Source organism: Lissotriton helveticus, chromosome 3_1, assembly GCF_964261635.1.
Source record: "Lissotriton helveticus chromosome 3_1, aLisHel1.1, whole genome shotgun sequence".
Taxonomy (NCBI): domain Eukaryota; kingdom Metazoa; phylum Chordata; class Amphibia; order Caudata; family Salamandridae; genus Lissotriton; species Lissotriton helveticus.
In genome coordinates, this window is record NC_136061.1 from 1,625,772,967 (window position 1) to 1,625,798,483 (window position 25,517).

General features: G+C 45.0%; 1 protein-coding gene across 2 annotated transcripts in view; it reads left to right on the plus strand.

Annotated features, from left to right (window-relative positions):
* The window catches only part of DPP10 (dipeptidyl peptidase like 10), a 1,755,202-nt gene that overhangs the window by 1,517,696 nt on the left and 211,989 nt on the right, over positions 1-25,517 (plus strand). For both annotated transcript variants that reach the window (XM_078683981.1, XM_078683980.1), the window contains exons 15-16: positions 9,719-9,766; positions 23,154-23,275. In XM_078683981.1, coding sequence (XP_078540107.1) covers positions 9,719-9,766; positions 23,154-23,275 — 170 coding nt within the window. The remainder of the gene's footprint in view (positions 1-9,718; positions 9,767-23,153; positions 23,276-25,517) is intronic.

Genomic DNA, 25,517 nt, shown 5'->3' on the forward strand with positions numbered 1-25,517 from the left:
GGACGTTGTGCTGCGTTGGGACTATTCGCACAGCCGACCGCTACTTCGTTGTTTTTCTCTAAAAATGTTTATATGTTATTACTATTTTTGTTTTCTTGTATATATTTATAAATTATTAAAGTTTTATAATCTTACTACTTTGTCGGAGTGCTATATATTTTTAATGTGACACATAATTGTAAAAACTTTGATGTACAAAGAGTCATCCCTGGAATCTTCCGCTTCACGCTCGGTCCCCTCCCCAATCACAATACAGGATGGTTTTCAGATAATAGCAACGCTTCTGCTGTGACGGATCTCATCGAGTGTGGGCCTTGATCTACTATAACTCCTTTGAAGACGGGTGATTCTTTACAGCTGTGGCCATAAACTACATCTGCAGGGCTAGCTGATAGCCTAGGACCGGCCTGGACAATCGGACACAGAGGAAAAGGAGTGTCAGAGGGTGCGGTAGTGAATAGGGCGAAAGGGAGGTGTCGGGCGGGCACAGGGTGTGATTCTCAGGGAAGAACAGCGCAGATGGGGGGAGGTTTATTACCCATGCATAAAACAGAGAGCGGGGGTGACCACTGCCTGGGGGAGATGCTTGCGAGGGTGGGGAGCCATGCTAAGGATCGACAGCGTGCACAGAGTGGATCTGGTCAAGGCATCTAAAATGGCTGCCGTGCACGACAAAAGTGTGGCATTTGAAAAAAGACAAGATGGCGCACACAATGTTTTTCAACAATTCCTGATTTCCTTCGAATCGAACGTTAACAGACGTTGGGGCATATTACCAAAGTTAAGCGATATTTATCCCTAACGATGCATTGCAAAGATTTTTTTACCGTCAGAAATTATCGCAGATAAACCTTGCTATTATCAAGGTTTATCGCAAATACGATAAAAAACGAGCGCAATGCATTAATATCGCTGAAAACTCCGCGATATTCATGCATTACCGAGCTAATGCTCTTAGCCATGTTATCCACCTCCCATTGGATAACATGGCTAAGAACTGCTCAGGGCAGCTGTTACTTTTTGGAGATATTCGCGCTTATCTCGAATATTTCCAAAAGTTGATAATAGGAGATAGCGATGTTAGCGACTGTTTCCAGTCGCTAACATCTTGGCATGCCCACTTTGCATGTCATTAGTGATAAATATCACTCACATGCAAAGTGGGACCCAAGATGGTCGCTATCTCCTACTAGCCGTCGCTAACTGGTGTTAGCAACAGCTAGGTAATACACATATAATTTTATCTCCGCGAAGCGGAGCGCTGTTACAGATATATATCTTGTTTTTGAACGTTAATTTCTCAAAATGCACTGAAGCACATATATTGAGACATAGCAAAGGCACATCGGGCTACCAGTCCCTAATATTTTACCAAGTTTCGTGCAAATCCATTCAGCCGTTCGATTATTATTATTATTTTTTTTTTTTGCCCCGCGGGGCCCTTTTAAAACCTCCACATCAAACCTAGGGGGTCAGCGAGGATCTACTATGCCCCCTTATGGTCATCAGCCGTTCGATTATTATTATTATTTTTTTTTTTTGCCCCGCGGGGCCCTTTTAAAACCTCCACATCAAACCTAGGGGGTCAGCGAGGATCTACTATGCCCCCTTATGGTCATTTGCCCCTTCGCTTTGGCCTCCTCTTGTCTCTCGATCCTACCGAGAGACAAGATGGCGGCCGCTACGTACTGTTTGGAATGTTTACAGACACCGGAGAGCCAATCAGCTTCACTTCGCAAAGCTCCGTAACGCGAAAAGTACGCGAAGCGGTGCGCTGTTACAGATATATATCTTTTTTTGAACGTTAATTTCTCAAAATCCACTGAAGCACATATATTGAGACCTAGCAAAGGCACATCGGGCTACCAGTCCCTACAATTTTGCCAAGTTTCGTGCAAATCCATTCAGCCGTTCGATTATTATTATTATTATTTTTTTTTGCCCCGCGGGGCCCTTTTAAAACCTCCACATCAAACCTAGGGGGTCAGCGAGGATCTACTATGCCCCCTTATAGTTATTTCCCCCTTTGTTTTGACCTCCTCTTGTCTCTCGATCCTACCGAGAGACAAGATGGCGGCCGCTACGGACTGTTTGGAATGTTGACAGATGCCGGAGAACCAATCAGCTTCGCTTCACAAAGCTCCGTTGCGCGAAAAGTCCGCGAACCAGAGCGCTAACCGGTCCGCTGTTACAGATATATATCTTTTTTTAAACGTTAATTTCTCAAAATCCACTAGAGCACATATATTGAGACCTACAAAAGGCACATCGGGCTACCAGTCCCTACAATTTTGCCAAGTTTCGTGCAAATCCATTCAGCCGTTCGGGCTAAAAGTGAGGCCAACCGCCCTATGGAAAACTCAATGTTAAAAACACGTTTTGGGACCCCCCTTTTTTCTCGGCCCCCACTGGACGAACCCCCCCCAAATTTTTAAGGGCTGCTCAGAAACAAAATGTGCCATTTTCCTGAAAATTTCAGCCGATTCCGTCCACAAACGCCAAAGTTATTAGACATAGAATTTTCAAAAAACCCATAGAGAAAAAATCCTAACTATATATACCTACTGGCGACCGCCAGTAGGTAATATATATATATATATATATATATATATATATATATATATATATATATATATATATATATATATATATATATATATATATATATATATTCGTTCTGAATCTGTCCATGTAACAGAGCAGAGTACTTAGCTACCTAGGCATGCTGTTGGAAGACTTTGTTGCCCATTAATGGTTTGACAAACCACTCACTGTAAATTACTTCATTGCCCTGCTAGGTTTTAGACAAAGAACGGGGGATATTGAAAATGGTGATGCCTAGTGCTCTTGTATGAAGTTGCCATACCTCCAAAGGAAAACCTAAAAGCTAACGACAAGCTACAGAGAGAAGATAATGTACTTCAGTGTCCACTTAAGATAGTGGAGTGATGTTTTTTGTCGTCAGAGCTAATATGGCTGTCAGTCACTGAGGAGCAATACTAAGTAGTTGCGGGAATGGAAAGAAACAGATGTTTGTTGATGTCCTATTACGTATGGTAATCCTCATTACTCTGGGTCCCGTAGTCCTCGACACCTTCACTACTAATGAGATGGATCCATCTCCTGACAGAAAAAAGAAAAGAAGGAATGCTGGACCTACCCCCACCCTTCCCCTCCTCCCGCCGGGAGTACAAAAGGGTACAGGTCCTAGCATTCCCTCTGAAATACCAAGCCCAAAGATGAAGGCCGGCACAAAGGGAGGGAGGGAGGGAAGTCATGAAGGTGTCGAAGACTACAGGACCCGGAGTAATGAGGATTACCATACGTAATAGGACATTACCCCCAGGTCCCTCCGTCCTTGACACCTTCACTACTAATGAGACATACCAAAGCCACAACCCGGCCTTCATCCCAAAGAAAAATACACAACAAACCACCAGGACAACATAGAAACCAGAGATTTATTGGAGACAAAGAAATCAAGGGCGAACACAACCCAACACCCCCAAAGCAAAACCACCCTCCTCACCCAGCAAATTGGGAAGGCGATAATGCCGGATGAAAGTATTGGGAGAAGCCCAAGTGGCCGCCCTACAAATTGCAGACAGAGGAACACCCCGACCCTCAGCCCAAGAAGCAGCCACCCCCCTGGTAGAACGACCCTGAACACCCACCGGAGGAGGGGAACCAGAAAGGGAGTAGGCCAAAGAAATGACCTGTTTCAGCCAGCGACCAATCGAGACAGAGGAAGCCCTACGCCCCCGGGTAGCAGCCCCAAAGGAGACAAAAAGGGAATCAGAAACCCGAAAATCAGCTGTGCGCTCCAGATACACCCGAAGAGCCCGGCACACATCCAGCAAGGACCAACAAGTACCCCCAGGGGAATCAAAACCAGGGTCCAAAGCAGGCAAGACCAACTCCTGGGCCCGGTGAAACTGAGAAGCGACCTTAGGCACGAAGGAGGAATCAAGGCGAAGAACCACCCCACCCTCCGAAAAGGACAAGAATGGCTCACGCGCCATCAGGGCCCCCAACTCACCAAGGCGGCAAAGGCAAATCCCACAAGGGAAAGGAAGGTCGGGACACAGGACGAGAAAGGGAAAACCCATGCAGAAGACGAGAAACCAAGTCCTCATCATCCGAAAGGGTACCCCACGGAGCACGAAACACCCGCACAGCAGCCCACAGAGCCCGCAAAGTGGACACAGCCCAACCCTTCTCGAAACCGTCCCACAAAAACTGAAGCACAGCCTGTAAGGGACATAGCAAAGGGGAAAGGCCCAACCCCGCACACCAACGACTGAAATTACCCCAATGACGGTCATAAGACCGAAGGGTAGAAGGCCTACGGGAACTGTGAAGAGCCACCGCTAAATGCTCAGGGAAGCCACGCCACTGCCACCCCTGCCTCACAACCTCCATACCGACAGCCGCAACCGGAGAAGAGACAGGGACGGAGACGAACGCAGGGGAGACAGGGACAGGGGGAGAAACCAAGGGCCCTGGACCACCAGCAGACGAACCGTCAGAAACCAAGACCTCCGAGGCCAAAAGGCAGGACCACAACCACCTCCCGAGACTCCAGGCACAGGCGCGCCAGAAACCGAGGAATCAGCGCCAGAGGAGGAAAGGCATAAAGCAGGCAAGACGGCCAAGGAACCGACAGGGCATCCACCCCCCAACAACCCACCAGCCGAAACCGGGAGCAGAAGCGAGGCAACTGCGCATTCAGCCGGGAGGCAAAGAGGTCCATAAAGGGATGCCCAAACCTCACGCACACAAGCTGAAACGCAGCCCGGGTGAGAGACAACTCCAACGACCCCGGAAAGCAGCGACTCAGGGCATCCACCACAAAGTTGTCCACCCCCGAATGTGAATCGCCGTCAGAGAGAGAAGGTGACCCTCCGCCCAACAGAACAGGGGAACCACCACAGCATTCAGGGAGGCCGAACGGACCCCACCTTGATGGTTCAGATACGCCACGGTCACCGCATTGTCCGACCAAACCAAAACGTTGTGACCCAGAAGCAGGGACCGAAACCCCATCACAGCTCAACAAACAGCCGACAGCTCCCACCAATTGGAGGAACGACGATACTCCAGAACAGACCAGCGACCCTGAAGGGACCGAGACCCCAAAGTCGCCCCCGAACCCAGAGAGCTGGCAACCGTCGTCAAGACCAGAGAAGGGGAAGGCTGCAGAGGGAGACCCCGGGACAGAAGCAACCGCGTGGACCACCAAAGAAGAGTCGGGAGAACCACAGGAGAAACCGACAGCCGGAACTCCAGATTCCCAGACACAGGATTCCTGTGGGACAGAAGATAACCCCACAGAGGGCGCAGATGGAACCGAGCCCAAGCCACCGTAAAAACCGTCGCCGCCATCAGACCCATAAGCCTCAACCAGAGGCGCACCAAAAAACAACCCCCGCCCGAAACAGCCGGGCCAGAGACACCAGGGTCCGGATCCGAGGGACAGGCAGGAACACACGGTTGAGGTTCGTACGAAACCGGGCCCCAATGAACACCACGTCCTGAGACGGGGACAACTGACACTTCGGGAAGTTGATCAGAAACCCGTGCTGACGCAACGCAGAGCAAACCACCTCCCTGGCCTCCAACAACAGGACCCGGGACGGAGCATGGATTAACCAATCGTCCAGGTAGGGATACACCATCACCCCCTGGAGATGAAGACAAGCAACCAAAGGAGCCACCACCTTCGTAAAGACCCTCGGGGCAGACCTCAGAATGAAGGGCAACACACGGAACTGGAAGTGACGCCCCTGAACACAAAACCGCAGGAAGCGACGGGACCGAGGATGCACCGGGACGTGGTAGTAGGCATCCTGCAAATCCAGGGTACACATGAAGTGACCTGGAAGCACCAAAGGAATCACCCGCTGTAGAGTCTCCATGCGAAAGGGAATTTTTAGAACCCACCGGTTCATAACTCTCAAATCCAGAACCAGGGGTAACTCCCCGTAACCTTGGGTACAAGAAAGATCAGGGAATAAAAGCCCGACCCCACCTCCTCCAGAGGGACGTCCTGAATGGCACCCTTCAGAAGAAGAGCCTCCACCCCTTGAGAGAGATGACTCCTTTTGGACCGGCACGCAGGCAAGGGAGTTGGGCGGACACCGGAGTCTGGAGGGGGAACAGAGAACTCCACCACATAACCCTCGTGCAGGACGTCCAACACCCAAACGTCTGAACAGGACTGAACCCAGGCATCCAGGAAGAAGCGCAGCCGCCCTCCTACCAACAACCCAGGAACCACAGCCAAAGAGTCAGGAACGAGGCTTAGCAGGAGGAGGGGACCTAGCCTTACGATCCCGACCCCGACCAGAAGCAAACCTTCCCTGGCCCTTCCGAAACTGCCTACGAGCGGAAGGGCGGAAGAAAGGCTTAGGCTTAAAGGGAGTAGGAGCAGCAGGAGAAGCCTTAAAAGAAGAAGAGTGCTTCTTTTCCTTAAATAGTTTGTGCAACTTGTCCTCTAACTCCCCCCAAACAGCATAGAACCCTGGAAGGGCAAACGCAAAGCACAAGCCTTCTGCGCAGAGTCAGTCTTCCAGTCTTTCAGCACAAGACTGCGCCGAGCAGCCACACAAGCACCACCAGAGAGGGCAGCCGCCCGCACCACGTCAAAAGAGACGTCAGAAAGAAGCTCCACCTGGCGCTCAATCTGGCCAAGAAGAGTAGAACAGTCCGTGGCATCATCCATCGACCGATAGAGGGACTTAATGTCAGAAATCAGAGATTGCGACACATAAGTACATAAACACCAGCCCTCAAGGCCAGATGGGAGCCAGCATACACCTTCTTGAGAGCACCGTCGGCCTTCTTGTCCACAGGATCCTTCAGTACAGCGTCCTCCGACAAGGAAGTGCGACCCACCAAACTAGCCACAAAGGAGTCAATGGGGATCGAGTCCGGGAGCTTCGTAGCCATATCCTGCAGGGGGTAAAGGCGGGCCATAAACCGGGGAACCAAAATACGATCTGGATCAGCCCACTCACGCTTCAGAACATCCTTAACAGAGGGGTGCACCGGGACATCCACCGTGGCAGAACTCTGGAACTGCCGCAGCAAAGAACCACCAGACGTACTGGGAGTCGCCACATCCGCGAAACCCAAGTTCACCTTGACATGCTGTAGAATCGCAGGCAGAGCGTCCTTGTCAATATACTTCCCCTTGAGATCAGAATCCCCAGCCACCGCCGACTCATCAGCAGAGGAATCAGACGACATAGGAGCAGATGCCGCCCCCTTGCCACGAGCCCTGCCAGCACCCATCTCAGTGATGGTCTCACGAATCAAGCGCTTCAAGCGCGCATCATCACCCCCACCATGACGCCGGGACCTGGCAGGAGAAGGAGAGCGTGTGGAACCGGAGGAAGAAGAAGAAGGCCTCTCCCTATGGCGCCTCTTCCTCGAACTCTTGCCCATCTCAAAAGCGTAGAAGACACCCACAGCACGTAAGAAAAGTCACAAAGCTGCAGAAAGAACAAAAAAACCGCTATGCGGTACTCACCACTGCCCCGAGTTTTAAACCCACGAAAAAACCGCCGGGATAGCAGCACCTGACCCCTTCAGGACGGAAGTCAGGCAGCGGAAACCGGAAGTCATCACCCCGTGGCAGCCAATCCGGTATCACACAGGAGGCCACGCCCCCCAGTAAGCCCGGCAGACCAGGAGGGGCGGCCATCGGGCGAGCGCCGAGCCCACGCGGGACCAAGACACCACGCGCGGCCACCAGAAGCGCGATCAGCCCCTTGCCACTCCCCCCAAGCCAGGCAGGGGGGGAGAAGCCCAGGAATTCCAGAAGAAAACAATCCAGAAGTAAGTCCAGCGCGAGAGCGTCGTCAAGCTCCTCGCGCTTCCAATCCATCTGTCAGAATGACAGAAAAAAAGAACAGAGGGAATGCTGGGACATGTACCCTTTTGTACTCCCGGCGGGAGGGGGGAAGGGTGGGGGTAGGTCCAGCATTCCTTCTTTTCTTTTTTCTGTCAGGAGATGGATCCATCTCATTAGTAGTGAAGGTGTCGAGGACGGAGGGACCTGGGGGTAATCAATGATAAGTCAAATATACATGTTGCTACCCTTGTTTCCTAGTATGATGAATAAGTTGGTTGAATTGAGGAACTGGACTTTGCTCTAGGAATTTGACTTTAATTGTACACTGCAAATTGACATGCATATGCCAACCATGACACTTGCTGATAATACAGCTATTTATCTCATATACATTGGACTTAATTGTGATTACATAAGCTGATATAAGATGAAGAAAGATTTTCCAATTTATGGATCACCATTTTGTAGGAACAGTCTGTAAGTGTATGCACCCAAGTAAACTCAGTCAGTTCACCCTCAAATGTTGCATGAACTTCTTGCAGAGAAACAGAGAGTAACGGTTTAAATTGCTATTTTTTTCTTTGAAATATATTCTCTAGTGCTGCACTGGAGACAGTTAATTATTTGCTAATTAGAGACAAATTTGTGTTAAGTGGAATCACGGTTCTTGTCTGAACCAAGTGTGCTCAAGGAGAGCATCCACGACGGTGTATGTCAATTTGAGCTCCATTGCCAATCAAAACAAGTATAGCACATACAATTCTGTCCACTCCAACACTAGTACTTTGCCTTTTAGCAGTGTTAGTGATCTAGGAAACTGTAAAGTTACTGATTCTTCTGATGCCTGCATATTTACTATGAGGTGGGTGTAATCTTGACCTTGGTGGATGCAGGGCATCTGTGAAAAAATGCCCATCTCACCAAAGTTGTGTTTCAACCAACCCATCAAGAAGTAGTGGAATTAGTAGGGTTTCCACTAGTGGAGCCTCACATGGCTCCATCAGTGAAAATACTTGGTATGGGGGCATGTTTGCCAGATGATTATGAGATCACAGGTACAGTCACCAGCCCTATGTAAGGCGGGGCAAACAGTAATGCATTTCCCTACAACGGGAACACCAAACTGTCTGAAATTAAGGATGGGGTAATGTGGCTGGAACACATGCATTGTTACCTGAAAGAGGCAGCACAGGACTGGAAGGATGATATGACATTTACACGTGTCGTGTTGTATTTATTAGAAAGGTTGCATTGCTTTACTTGAAATATGGATAAGTATGAGAAAGATCATACAGAGAATTTAATCCTATCTCAACAGCATTGTGTTGTTGGTCAAATGCTTGTGGATATTTTGCATGGTGGATTTAGGGTTGAAAAGTTTTAAAAATATATCTTATGTTATTAATAGAACTTTGATGGTCGAATATCCCACATCTCTACTTTGTTGCCACTATTATATGGCAATCAAATGTATATTACAAGATGCTAGGTGTGCTATAACTATTATGTAACCGATGTATTAATCAGCAATATGAAAAGCCAATGTTTCCCTTCACAAGATAAAGTACAAATCAAAAATAACGCAAATATAATTACAAATTCAAGTGTCTGTGTTAACAAGAGAAATGTCTTTTGAAAAAAACATGCTAAAAGACATAACACATCAATTGAAGTGATTTTGAAGATGTATTGCTTACAATGACGGAACATGAGAACATGTGCTTAGATGCATTTTTGTAACTGACCTCGACAACATTTGATTGTCATGTTTTCTAGATCGAGTAAAACGAACAATGTAACACAAATTGCTTTATTCTGTATATTTACATTTTAATGTCTAGCAAATTTGTTTTGGAACAGTTATTTCTTGAGCACAGAAGAGTCTCCTAGAGGAAGACAACTTTACAGGTAAATATACTGCATGTCTGGTTCCATGTGCAACAGTAAATTAAATACTGATCTATCTATCTATCTATCTATCTATCTATCTATCTATCTATCTATCTATCTATCTATCTATCTATCTATCTATCTATCTATCTATCTATCTGTCTATCTATCTATCTATCTATCTATCTATCTGGATAACTTGCTCTTTTCTCTCTCTCTCTCTTCTCTGTCTCTCTCCATCCTTCTCTCCCTCATTCTGTCTCTTTCTCTCACAATCTTGATGTCTTTCTACCATTCTATCTCGATATCCCTTTTAGTCTGTATTTCACCCACTTGTTTATTCCCACTATATTAAGCTTTGCTATTATTTTTCCCACACTTTCTCTCTCTGTGTTAGTATATTTTGCTCTCTTGGTCTCCCTGTGAATTTTAATCTCTTATTATTATTTGTAATACTTTATCTGCATTTAGAATCATAGACAGCATTACACATAAGAACAACACAATATAGCGTTCACTATTAACGACAATAGAATATAAAAAGGAGTCAAGAGAGTAAAACTTTGGGGCATATTATCAAGGACGGGCGTTAAAATTATCACCGCTTTAGCGGCAGAAAACGACCGCAAAGGCGGCGATAAGCCCATTATCGCCGATTTGGCGGCAGTTTTCTGCCGCTAAAGCGGCGATAATTTAATCGCCGTGCTTGATAATATGCCCCTATATCCTTAAAAAAGCATGTTATCAATTGAATAATTTTATTGTGCTGTGTCTTTTTATATGTTGTAATAGTGCTTTAGCTGAGCAATAAACCGTATTCTTCCATAATATCATATGTCCCACTTTAAGTAATAACCCGTGTGGAATTACATAGAAACTCTAAACATGTATCTGACTCAAATAAAGCATTTGCATTATCAAACATAGCATCATCCATTCGTTGTTCGACACCGCTCACGAGCTATGTTTGTTTTATGTTGAAATGATGAAGAATAGAGGTATGAATCTCCCCCCTCCCCTCCCTCCCCCGGTCACTTAAATGCAAAGCTATTTGAAATATTCATTATTGGTGCTTATTCTTAAGCAACGGCTGCAGTAAAAATGTGCAGATAAAATTACCCTGGTAAATAATTAAAATATAACGATGGCAAATGTTCAAATTAAAGCGGGCTCAGTTTTCATTGTACTTACTGTTCTATTAAAAAGAGATAAAAGCAATTAGATGATAGCATATTTATCCAATATACAAAAGAGGGTTAAACGTCTGCCTCGGATTATTTGTTATTTATTTAGTTGGAAACAAGGATCCTTAAAGTTCAGCTTACTTTATAAAAACTTCCAGAAATGTACCTCATCTCTCTTAAAATTGAAGAATCCCAATTTAAGCATATAATGATTCCAGCTGCCAATCCAAAATAACCAGTTGTGACTAGTCTAGCAGATGTGCATTATTTAAAGAGATCACAATATTAGTGTTTTTTATTGAAAAAAAGAATGCACAGTGAGAAAATGATGACCAGCTGAAAGCAGCACAAAAGGTGGCATAATGTCTTAGCTTACCCAAAGTAATATTCGGACATACATACGTGGATGAGGCTCTGAAGAAATAGAGAAACACCTTTAATTACTTTGTCTCCAGTAGTGCAAGCCAGTGTGACGTGAAATCACTACTCCACTATAAGTACTAAACAGCTAGCAGTTCTAGACCAAAGTTAAACGAATTGCCAATAAATGCTGTAAGGATAGGCATCCACCTCTGGTCCTGATGCTGTCTTGAAGGAAGCAGATGTGAAAGATATCTTAAAAGATGACCCTTTTCCCTGAGATGTCAGTACGAAAGACCAGCCCTGCAGCTGGCTTCAGACACAGCGGTGGGTGAAATCTTAAAATTTTTTATTGGCATAGTCGTATGACATTTTGGGCAAATCATGGAAAGGTATGCATAATTACAAAAAATGCAAAATCATCCTTTAACGCAATATTTTAGCGCATTCACAGCTAGATTCATGAAAGACCCGTTTTGCAAGTCTATAATAGCGATTCATAAGGAATCGCTATTACAGACTCGCAAAACGGGATTCATGTAGGAATCGCAATATTTATTGCGATTCCCACTGATTCCTTATTTGCGATTAGCTATTTGCTAATCGCAAATAAGGAATAACTCCCCATGCATTCCTATGGGCCTAAAGGCCCATAGGAATGCATGGGGAGTTATTCCTTATTTGCGATTAGCAATTAGCTAATCGCAAATAAGATTGCGATTTCAAGGGTGCCAGGGTGTCCAAAGGACACCCTGTAGCACCCCTGAAATGTAAATTTACACAGGTGTTGCGCACACACATGTCCAAAGGACATGTGTGTGTGTAACATGCAATTGAGTAAAATGCACTAAAGTGCTTTTTTCTATTTTTTTGCTACTTACCACGAAGTCAGACTTCGTGGTAAATAGCGACCAAAATTTGCGAATTCGCAATGTATAAATGGTTAATGAATTGCATTTAAGGAATCTCAAATAGAGATTCCTTAAATGCATTTCCTCGCAATTGTGCGAATTCTTTATTAGCGAATTTTGCATTTGGGATGATGAATCCCAAATGCAAACATTGCACTCGCAAAGGGCCAGATTCTCAGAATCTGGCCCTTTGCAAGCGCAATTTCCTTTCATGAATCTAGCTAAAAGTGTCCTCTATCACTTTGTCATGCAAGGATGCATTTCATGCTAACAACGTAGCTTAAAAAAACCACAACTGTCGCAAACAACAACTACCCACTTTTGTTTTTTTTACATTGTAGAAGCACGTCCTTGCTACAAATGTGTGGTGAATGGTGGTGGAATTTTTGCGAAATTGATCAATTTATGCAGTTTCACTTAATATGCATAACGCAAATTTCGCAAAATTAGGTAAATTCTGCCTGCATAATCCTCACTTTGCTCAGGCCTTTTCAGAGATCATACTGCCCTGTCTACTTCACAGAGTTTGAAAAATGCAGCATCCTCAGCTAATGGATATTAAGCGATACATGACTGAAAATGCTCAATGGCATATCACGAAAGACAACTTGAGCTTCCAGTTCGAAATATACGGTCTGTGCCAAGAACCGAAAATTCAAACATGTCTCGTTTAGTTTTAGCTGTCATAGGACACTGCAGAAAAGGAGTGTTCCCAGCTCAATGGAAGGACTAGAGTCATATGTATACTTCCACACAGGAAAGGGTTATCGTAGTGTCTTAATTGGTAAAGAAAATAATCCTCCTTTTGACATACAATGGGTGTCTGAGATAGAGGTCCATGTGGACATTAACACCAAAGAAGCACAATATAATGTACACTAACTATCATTTGATCGCAAATAAAGTAAATGACAAAAAGCCTATATCTTTTTTCAGTCGATTATGTTTCGTTGGTATTTCCTAAAAAATGAGTACCCACAACAGTACTATCTGCTATGCCTTAAATACAATTCTACTTCTATACAAGAACACAAACTAGTCTTAAGTCATAAAAGACCAGAAGACAAAATTCCAGCCAACTCTAGTAGTAGAGCAACTAGCAACATGAAAAAGAAAAATAATGTATCTGTTAAGATCATGCGAGAAGTTGCTAACATGCTCAATGGCTGGATCATGAATACTTAGATAACTCCCTTTTCATTTCGGGATCCCGCACTCGGGTTTAGGAATGGACATGCAAATACAATCTACACATCAACATTAGAGTAAACCATTGCAATTCACAAAATACTCTTTTTTTATTTGCTACAGTCTTAATAATGTCACCTGACAGTCAAGGGTCTGACCACCTGTATATTAATGCGGCGGTCGGCCCGAAGGACTGTCGGTCAGTGTGACACCCCGACGGCCTGTCGGTGGAAGTCCCACCCTCATCGTTATGATGTGCTTATTCCTTGCTCTGTTCATGCTTAGGCGACATTGGTTCATCCAATGGATCTGGTCATCCTGGCATGCATAGGTTCATCTTACACAGATGTGGCACAAGTAAATGTTGAAGATCAAGCAGGAAAGAAAATGCCACTGTGCATCATAATGATTACAATGATCTATTCAAATTTCCAGATAGTGTTAAGGAAGTACGGCTGAATTCTTTCCTAAGCAGTTGTGTTTAACACTCCACTAATTACGATTCATTATATAGTCTGCTGTGGAAAAAGCAAGGGGTATGAAAGCTGATTTATTGATCTCATCTATGGAGCTCAAGTATTTATTTTTACTATATAACAAGGACAGGCTCAGTGCCCTTTGCAGGTCTAAAACTGAAAATAATTAACTCATTCAGTTCCACATATTCTAGTTGTCACATGACTTCACTTTCCAATATTTTGGTGGAGAAGGGAATATTGCTTCAACACTTTAGAAATGCATCTGTACATTGCATTGCAGTTTATCAGCTTTTTAGAGACAGATTTCACAGCTCGTCATTTAGCATAGGATAGAATAAGGAGAAAGAAAAATGAAATTGTGAGGAAATTATGGGAAGGTAAGGTGATGGTTTTGGAAATAGACTCATTAATTTGTTTGGTTTTAGACTAAAAAAACTTCAAGGTCCCTGCTACATATTGGGTGCACAATCCTGATATATGCATTTTTATTTGGGTGCCACCCAAGCGGACTGGGTCTGTGTGCTTGGATACAAAAAATGTGCTGCCTCAGTGCAAGCACAAACTTTTTTTTTGTATTGATAATCAGGTATCAGAAATTCCATTACAGAGTATTTCATGCCACATCTTAGTTCATCTCAATTACAATACAGCAATACTACGGGGAAGTGCAGAAACCTGATTACTCCTCGAGGTCAACGTTTTTAGGTGAGTAAAATAAAGAACTCTAATAGCAACCATCTGCTGCACCACTTGCGTTAGTCCTGATCCCTTGAATTTTTTCAGTGCACCCACCCTTAAAGCATAAAGCTCCTCTAATTTTTTAAACCAGTCAATTTTCATTACACATGATTCAACTGTAGGAGCAATCTGGGACTCCCACTTTTGGAGAATCAATGACTTTGAACCAGTAACCCAATAACAATGTACTGTTGATGTCTCAACGATAGACGGCTGTTTGAGATTGAGATCCCAAGTAACACCTTCTGTAAGTCTGGTTCTATTTGAGCTAGTTACTTCTCACTAACAAAAGCAAAGACTTTATCCCAAAAGATGAATAGTGTGGGACAGAGAAATACAATATGAGGCCAATCGCCTTGCTAATGCTCACATTGAAAACATTTAGCGGAGGAGGCCAGAAAAATGTGCTGCAAGCAATGTGTGGCATAGTAAAGTGCCCGCTTAGAATAAAGGGCAATTTATGCTAAGGGAAGGGGCGGAGGGGTCTCACTGGTGGTGAAGAAGGGCACGATGTGTACCATCTTGCCTGCGGAGGACATCCGCGGCTCGGAATCGCTTGCTTTTTCTATCACGCTAGCGCCACACCAATCAGTGAAGGGACTATTGGTCTATCGACCCCCTGGCCCGCCCGGAACGTTCTTTGATGACCTCGACTCGGTTTTGCTGGGACTGGCCCTGAGAGCAGAACACTGTATAGTAGCAGGGGATTTTAACTTTCGGATGGACGATCCGTCTGACCCCGCTGCTATAAAGCTTTCTGAGGCCATGACTCCGCTGGGCCTTATCCCTTATTTGCAGGGGCCGACTCATGTTAAGGGGCATACTCTAGACCAGGTCTTTTCTACATCTCCTCTTGCGGTGAAAGAGATTCTCCCGGTTCTGTGGTCTGACCATAGGCTTGCCAAATTTGCGATCAGTGGCATTGCCAGGTCGTTCAGTCCTGCCCCACAGCAACGGGGACGAGCGTTCAGAGCGTTCAACAGAGTGACCCCGGAGATGTTGGCTCAGGCTGCCCTGGATCATCCCTGTCCTCTCTCCGGTGAGCTGGAGAGAGATTTGGAGTCCCTACAAGCATGGCTTTCCGATAGGCTTAATGACCTGGCCCCGGTGCTGCCCCCCCGCTTGACTTCGAAGCGGGTCTCGGCCCCTTGGTTTACCACTGCACTGTGGGCTAAGCGGCAGCAGTGTAAGGTAGCCGAAAGGGCCTGGCGGGCACACTATGATAGCGCGGACAGGTTGGCCTACAAGGCAGTGGTTAAGACTTACCACCGGGACATTCGCCTCGGGAAAAAAGCCTACCTTGCGGGGAGAATTGAAGCGGCCTCCAACTCCTGCAAGGAGATTTTCACCATAGTCAGAGAATTTATTTCTCCGCGGACCATTACATCGGAAGAGGCGCCCTCAGAATCCTGGGCGGCGGACCTTGCTTGTTTTTTCACAAGCAAGATAAAACTCATACAGGACTCTTTTCCACCTGGAACACCTGCTAGGCCGTCTAAATCTGTGGCCGACATGCTCCCTCTGGCCTCGCAGGGCGCCGTACTGGCTGTGTTTCCATCTTTGCCAGCCCCTGCCTCCTTAGCGCTTATGGGCAATTTGAAATCTGGGTCACCACTTGACCCTTGCCCAGCTAAGCTTTTGGGTAAGATGGCGGAAGTAATCAACCCACTGACGAACCCTCTTCTGAATCTCTCGTTGAGTCAGGGAGTGGTTCCGCCAGCCTGGAAGCAGGCAATGGTCATCCCGCTGCTTAAAAAACCGGGTCTCGACCCGAAGGTCCCAGCCAACTACAGGCCGATTTCTTTGCTGCCGGCTCTCGTAAAAATTTTGGAGAAACACGTTCAGTCGGTGCTCTCCAACTTTTTGGAGACCCACGAGATCCTGCATGACACCCAGTGCGGCTTCCGCTCAAATCTTAGCACCGAGACCGCGCTCCTTGAGGTTTCTGAAACCATCAAAGGGGTGTTGGATACCGGGGGCAAAGTCATGTTGGTGTTGTTGGACTTGTCGGCGGCTTTTGACACCGTCCCCCATGATGGCCTTCTCGCAAGACTCTATGAGATTGGCCTTCGGGGGACGGTGCTCAGCTGGTTTTCTTCCTTTCTAGCTGGCCGCCGGCAAACGGTCTGGACATCGCCGGACACCGCCGTGATGCCGCCTTTGGGAGCCGGGGTCCCTCAGGGCTCCATATTGAGCCCGACCCTCTTTAACATCTTCATGACCCCTTTGGCGGCGGTGGCGGAGTCGTTTGGTGCCCGGATCGTATCTTATGCCGACGACACCCAGCTCCTCTTTTCTTGTAAGAGAGGGGCAGACTTTGACGGGGAGAGTATCCGGGATTGCCTTGGGGCTGTGTTCACATGGTTCCAACTGAACAGCCTCAAGTGCAATTCCGATAAGTCCGAGGTACTCTTCTTCGGGTGCGACACGGAGCCCAGCTGGCAGGCCTGGTGGCCCATCGATATGTTCCCTCCGTCTTGCTCTTCCCCTATGGCTAAGAACTTGGGGGTCAAGATGGACAAGGGACTGACGATGAAAGCCCAGATCCTTGGGGTGACCGGTACCTGTTTCGGTCTATTAAAGATGCTGCGGAGGTTCTTGCCTTTTCTGTCGGAGGAGCACAGGAAGCTGACTGTGCAGGCTCTGATAGGCTCCAGGTTAGATTATGCCAACATTCTTTACCTGGGCCTACCAGAGTACTTGTTGCAGCGGCTCCAAGTTGCACAGAATGCGGCGGCCAGGGCCATTTATGGTCTAAATAGACGTGCCAGCGTTTCGGGTCTATTGCTGACGCTGCACTGGCTACCCATCCGCAAACGGATCGCCTTTAAGGCTATGATTTTGGCCTATAAGGCTCTCCACGCTGTGGGAGCAAAGTACCTCCAAAAGAGACTGGCCTTTTACCATCCGGCTCGCTCTTTGAGGTCAGAATCTTTGCTCCTGGCGGTTGTCCCACGAGTGAAGAGAGCGCGCCTGGGCGGCCGTTCCTTCGGCTTGCTGGCTCCACAGATGTGGAACTTGCTTCCGCTCCCACTCCGGGGGGCTACTATTCTTCTTGACTTTAGGAGAGGTCTTAAAACCTGGTTGTTCACCCAGTAGGCCTCTCAGCAGTCCTTTTTTTAATTGTTCGTTCTGTATTCTTTTTTACTGTGTTATGTTATTGCGAATCAGTTCCCCTTACCTAAAGCGCCGGGACACTCTTTCTGAGTAACCGTTGCGCTATACAAAAGAATAAATAACATAACATAACATAACTTGAAATTCGCTCCTCGGAGGGACTTATACAATTGTACCGGCCGCAAGCAGCAGGGTCAAATTTGTACTCTGTATTTTGTCAGATCGAAGCAAACGTTACAGGAGTGACCCGCTCATGGAGATGCAAATACAGTACCAAGTCCAATTGGCCAGCTCCATGAGCTTACCCATAAACCGGCATCTATTGATATGATCTTTGACTATGCTAGATACCCTAGCGTACGCACATAGATAGTTGCTAAATTGGAAATTGGAGAGTGCAAGGACTGGCGCAATATTAACATTATCTGCAATCACCTGATTCCAAGAATTTATATGCCTGGCTAACAGGAATTTCCAAAATCTATAATACCCTGCATTTTCCCATTTTTCAATAGTGTTCCATTTCAGGGGCAAGCCTAAAAGTATACACTTTCTCAATAGCATCTGGGGGTGTAGTAGGGGGGACTGATGTTCTTCTTGGAGTCACACAAACTTGTTAACCATTCCATGTGGGAGCGTTTTAGCAATCTCAGGATTTTTAAAAGGTTGGAACTGGACGTCGGACTCAATTAGCATGCATTGCAAGTAATAGCAGTTCGATGGGCTGTTCTCCATAGCGGCACAATTTAGCCAATCAAAAACGGTGGCTTGATAAGACTTCTGCATATGGGGTAGTGACAAGGCTCTATCTACTGTAGAGAGCTGCAATTAATCTTGCTGCGGGCCTTCCTCCCTTGCCACAAAAAATTACCTATCATTTGATTGACCTCAATAAAAAAGACTGTAGAACTATGATCAAAATCTAGTGAGGAAAAGGCTGTTGTACAAAGCCATGGGTCTGGTTTGTAAGAGCTATAACCAGCAGGGCTCTGATAAGTGCTATCCTCCCTATAGTGGAGAAGGGTAAATAATACCAGTTGGTTAATATTGAACATGCCTTGTCTGCAAGTACAAACTCATGCCAGCCTCTCAAATACCACTTAGTAAAAGGCAAACCTGCTGTTTGACACCATCAGTTTACCATTCATTCCAAGCAGACAAAGGTGTGATAGATATTAAAGGCATATTTGGCTTGGTATCTGGCATCAGAAATGGGTTTAGTCAGTTCCATTTTTTGCCTTTGTAATGATTAAAGGGCAACTCTCTGTTTTTCTTGAAGCAGTTTTGCTTAATCAGTTCTGAATCTTCTACATTGGCTTTCTAGCTTCATGTGAGCCACATCCCTTTGGTAAAACGCTTTTGTAGCTATGATACACATTTGTCATTTTCAGTTTGTAAGTAGGCAAAGCATGTCCAGTGTGGATGATATATTTTTGCAGTGTTAGACCTGGCATCCTTGGCTTGGTTTACCTTCTGACCTTCTGTTTAAGCTGACTTCATTGTTGCTGGCCTTAGGGATCCTGCACACTCTACCACTGCTAAGACGTGCTAAAGTGCTTGTACTCTCTCTCTTAAATAGTGTAACATTGGCTTAGCCGCAATTGGCATATTTAATTTTCCTATAAGTCTCTTGCAGCATGCCCAGTGCCTGTAAATTAGTTGCAACAGTGTTTGTGCCACCCACTTAAGTAGCCGTTTAAACATGTCTCTGGCCTGCCATTCAAGAGCCTGCGTATGCAGTTTTCAATGGCCATGTCGACCTGGCAAGTTAAACCTCTTGTCAGGCCAAAGTCTTTCATTTAATGCATACACATCACCCATAGGTTAGGTCCTGGACGGCCCAGAGTGAATGATGCAATGTATTTAAAAAGCAGGACATGTACTTTTAAGTTTTATAGAGTGAAGAACTCTAAAATTCGTTTTTAACTACTGCAAGGCCAATATCTCCCATAGGAAAACATTGGGATTACCTTATTACAAGAGTAATTTCCAAATGGGAAGATATGACTGCTTCATGTTTGGTGTATTTGGAATCCTAATTTAAAGTCCTATTCATGGTAAAGTTTTACAATTACAATTCTGAAAATGCCACTGTTAGAAAATTGTAACTTTTGTGCCCTAGACTTTTTATGTCTCTGATCACATGACTGGATGTAGTTGGCAGTTGGACTTTGTGTCTTCCACCGAGACTGCCACACACAATGGGAGATTAGGTAAGACTGATGGTGCTATCCCTGGCAGGATTGGAAAGAGGAGCTAGACCCAGCTTCACTCCCAGCTGAATAGGCAATGTCCTGTCCCCAAACAAATGGCTGCCTTTCCCCTGTAGTTACTCTGAAGCCAGGGCTGGCAGGCCAGGGTATCTGTGCACTTCAAAGGCATGTCTGTAAAGAGATTCTTCCCACTTCAAAGACAAAACTTTTTATAAAAGATTCCACCACTTCAGTACACTTCTGAACCTGCGGATACTCTGCCATAAAGAAGAACTGATGTGTTCCTGAAAGTAGTAATCAAACACGAAGATTGGTGTGACACCCCTATCTAGTGCCTGGAGTGATTTAATTTTCCTAGGACACCTGTAGCTATTGTCAGTATTACCACCTACTGCTACACTCCCTCCAAGAAAAACAGGGCAAATCCAAGAACTGGACAAGGTCGGCTCACTCACATAATGTGACATGATTCATCATTTATCACCTTGTCACGTCCTGGTAAGGTGGTACTACCAGGGCTGACTCGACCTCAGGGTGGGGCTGACCTAAGGGAGTGACTAGAAATTACTTATTTTTTGTGGATAAAATTTGGATCCATTTCAAAGAATAATGCACAAATGTATCCTTTTATTAAGGTGGTATTTTAGGCTTATTAAAAACCGCATGGACTTCATCAGGGTTGTGCTTTCCAGACTTGTGTGACTTTTAAGTAGCAAGAAGTATGACCTTCTGTTTCAGTGTCTTCAGTGGTAATTCATCGCTTTTTTAGTGGTGTTGTACCCCCTAAATCATCTTCCTCCTTTGTGCGTCAGGGCTTGAGTGTCACTGAAAAATGCCTCTCTTGCCAGCGGAACCCATTCATCTTCTCTGCTGAGCAGCACATCCTTGACCCGAACCGATACATTTCCTTGGCTGAGCTGTGTATCCTCGAGCCGGACCGATGCATCACCGCTTCTGTGTGGATTCGGCCAAGCACATTAAGTTCGCATCAACCCAGAATCTCTTTCACCAATGTATCGCTAACCCGACAGCCTATCTCAGGTCCTCGCATCTCTCATCGACTGCAGCTTGACGATGGTCTCCACATTGCAGCCTCGAAGCTCCTCAAACCCAATGCATCGCCAGCTCCACACTGCATCCTTGACGCCCAGACTTCACATAAGAAGCCCTGTTGATGGGATCTGCGACATTGACACAACATGGTCTTGCACCCCATCCTCTTTGCAACTCAGAGCCAATGCAGGACTTTGACTGTGTGACGCTTCTTCGTCTCGGATCTATTCAATGCTCTTCAACCTGGTTTTAATATACATTGTTCAGCTGGCCTAACCTGGTCCCTGTAGCCGGCCCGGGCTCCATCTTAGTTGGCCTGAACTTGTAACTTTGCCCTGGTCCAGGGTGGCGAGATATCCCTTGTCTGCACTTTTTGCTTTTTTACGCTATTAAAACTTTCAAATTCAATATTTCTGGTTTCACTGATTGATTGGATTTTGTCGTTTTGAACTTGCTTTACTTATTAAAAATTACTCTATTTTTCTAAACCTGGTGTGGACTCTTTTGCTTTGGTATTTTCCACAGTTTTACTGTTTGAAATGTTGCACAAATACTTTACACATTGCCTTCGAGTTAAGCCTGACTGCTCTGTGCCAAGCTACCAGAGGTTGAACACAGGTGCATTTTTGGTTTACTTGTGCCTTACCCTGAACAATATTGTGGTTGTTGTTGGACCAGGGCTCACAGCCCAGTCAACCAATACCCCAATTTCTAACACAGAGATGTCAGGAGTTCCCTCATCAGAATTAATAGTTGAAGGAAATTGAGTGGTCTGACATTGACTGTAGTTGTTCTGAAATATTAGAGGTTTTGATGGTTTTTGAACACTAGATCCTATATGTCACAAGCAATGTGAAGTGTTCTGCAGACAACTCATTGAAACCCCAAAACTCCATATTGTTGTTTACTCTTTTGGCGGTGGAATATAAAATTGTTGAGACTATTCAAGAATTGCATCCATCATTGTTCTTCTCTGCAACACCTGGGCCTCCAGTTCTATCTCACTCAATCCTCTACCACAAATCACGTTTTACCCACTGGGCAACTTCTAAGGCCCATCTTTACACCCACCCTTGAGGAGGCCTGCAGCAAGCAATTTTGCTGTCTTAAGCAACAGTGTAATGTTATACCTTCTTCCTATGGGTAAATCTACACACCGCAGCGAGTCACATTTAGCTTTTAGAAGAGGTAAATGTATGACCTCTATTATCTGAATCACTACTTGAGATGGCAGAGCAGTTGCGGCTTCTCCGCTAAGGCTCAGGCGCACTGCCCCACTGCTTTTTAGCAGTGTAAATAAAGGAAATACAAAATGATAATAACTCAATGTTATTGTCATTTTATTTGTTACTGCTGCTGCAGCTTTGCGGGCCGGCTGCTCTGCTGGCAGAGGAGCAGGGGAAAAGTGGTGGGCACTCTGTTAGTACACATGAATGTTTGGCCGGCCACCTCATGCTCGCCAAACAGTCATGCACACTTTGCGAGTTCTCCACCCAGGCTGCATTACAGCCTGCGTGGAGAACAAGCTCAGGCCCCCAGTCCCTGTCTGAGTGCCGAACCACAGCACTCAGACCAATGTATTGGCTTAGAAGAGCCTGGGTGTTCTTACTGTTCTGTCCAGAGCAGAGGGACTACAGGGGAGGTAATTTTAATGTTCTTTCTATTTACCCCCCACATCCCCCGCTCCCAATCCGTGTCGCCCTCCACTGAGGGAGAGATCACACAACTCATTCAATGTTACTTTTTTTGTAAAATGTTCTGGGAAAAGGCCAAAATACCATCTGTTCTTGCAGAATAGTTAAGAATGCTATAACGTATTGTCTTACAATCTGTTTTTAAGTGGCTGTATTATATCAGAATATGAGTGCAATTGAGAACAAAACGTTGGTGCCCCTTCAAATCTATTCTGTCATTGACCTTCGTTGTTTTGTTTAATGTTTTACTTGAATTTGTATGAACAGTTTTAAGGTTGATATTGTATCATCTGCCATGGTTGCTTATTCCCTTGTGTGCATCTATATGTATCTAGGCATGTTCAGAATACAACATTAAATTTCTCAATTAGCATAACACACAAGCATCTTTAAATATTAATGTGTCAATGTTTTATTTAAGAGTATGTACAATGAACAGATATATAATGCGATTGTATTTCATATTAGTGTATCAATCATTGGATTATTGAATCGACGATGCCTTTCCTGTTCTCTTCTAAAAAGCCACTGCACGTATTTTAGTGCAACCTTCAGCCCATCAAATCAACATTTTCTATTAAATTGTAAAGGTAAGCAGCATTCTATTCACAATGCAAAGCAATTATAGATTAACGATCATTTTTTCTTTTTTTCCTAGTGGTGTACTCTTATTTGCATATTACATGACTTGCTGTGTGTACCATAAGAACATCGAGATAGATTTAAATCTGTCTTTTATCTAATATACTGTACGAAATAGTTTACCTCGTTATAACTTTGGGGAAATCAGTATACTGAATGCTACATTATGTTCGTTAACACACATATTCATGGAAGTGTGTCCTTATATTGAAACTCTTTAAATTGTCATGAAATTGAAAAAGATTAACATTTCTGGTACTAGATTAGCAAATATAACTAGGCAGAGTTTACATTAATTTGAGGTGTGGCGTAGAACAGTGGTTCATAACCTGTGGTCAGCGGACCCCAGTGGTTCCCTGACACCTACTCGGTCCTTAACTGTTTATAAAATTAAATAATTTTAGCAGCCTACTAAAGAATATACAGATAAAAAAAGCAAACTGTAAAATTCTAATCTGTTTAAAACTGTGTCAATTTGAAGGAATTTAAAATTGGATGTGAACACTTAAATTGGCATTGTTAACTTGATTCATGAAAACTCTTAACAACAGATGTGGCTCTGACTGATATGCTAAATACAGTTTAACTACTTCAGTCATTTCACAGGCTGCGCCATGCAAAATATAAATGAATGTGCCATGGTTAACGAGATCTCTGCCTGGCACCGCGAGAGGTTAGAAAACTCACCCTAACAGTTCACATGTGCATAATTCTCCAAATGAATTGGGAACTCGGCTTTGAGCACGAAGCAGGCGGGCAATTTATCTAATGAGGGAAGGGAACATCACACTTAGACAATTAAAACATGCAAATCGTGTAGCCCTTCACCCCAATTGAGAGATTTCGTTATCACAGCTATGACTCTTTGGGCATTCATAATGGCAACCAGAGCTCATCCTCACGATGCATAAACATGGCATGGAGAAGGGCTAGGTAAGGCCCAACCTGCCTTTGTGCTGATAAGTACAGTACGTGTTCAGGAATGCTAGAGAGAAAATAGAATTAGGAAACGTTGAAGGTTTGCTGATGTTATACGAATAGTTCCTGCTTTTTTCCTCTGTAGATATCTGTCCAGTCACCACCCTGCTCCATAACATGATTCCCTTTTCTAGCTCCTGGGACGGTCACAGGTAACCTGTACCTCAGTAAGTAGTAGAAGTGGGCTTGGACCTGCATGGGCTGAACAGGACCTGTTTTAAGTCATCATAGAGAGAACAATTGTATGACCCCTGCCTACCGATTGGACTTTCATAAAGTGATAAATAGCTGTCTCTCGGCCTCTGTCTCCATCTCTCTCTCTCTCTCTCTCTCTCTCTCTCTCTCTCTCTCTCTCTCTCTCTTTCTCTCTCTCTCTCTCTCTCTCTCTCTCTCTCTCTCTCTCTCTCCCTGCCTGCCTGCCTGCTTCTACCTCTGAGTCTCTCAGGCTTCCTCTACCAGTCACTACCCAGCACTCTCTACCTTCCTGACTTTCTTTCTCTCCTCCCCTATCCCTTGCTCTATCATCTCTTTCCCTATCCAACTTGACCCTTGTCCCCACTTTCTCAACTCCTTCACCTCTCTCCCTCTAACTCCCCCTGCTATTTCTTACACACTTTTCTCTGTGCTTCTCTACTTCACTATCTTTTTATACCTCATCACTCTCTGACTCACAAATCACTCATTTTCTGCCTTTTTCTCAAAATCACTTCTTTATATACTGACCTCTCTGACTATGCCTTTGTCACTTCTCTCTACCACTCTCAACCTCTCTTTCTCTGTCCCACCTACCTTCTGTCTCACGTATCTCTACCTTTGTGACATGACCTTTTTTACTTTGCCCTCTCTCTGCCACTTTCTCACTATTTGTTTCTATATCTCCATTGACATTCTCCTCCTCCTTCTCTGGCAGCCTGAGCTTACGGCTGCTTCTGAGTGTCCCAGTTTCTGGATGTTTAACATATAATAAAGTGTTGCTTGGTACCACAAGGACATGAATTATCTCAAAAAGGGTAACAAGTTCAAAGATGGCCCCAAATATAGCTCACCCAATGTTCTAAAAATCCACAAAATTGAATTGGGATGCAACCCAGCAATTTAAAAAAACAAACATTGTACGGTTACTACCAAGTCCTCTATCTTTGCCCTTCACCTGCTGAAGAAAACTACTTTCATCTCCTCTGACAGAGAACTGAGAACAGCATCTCACTGGTG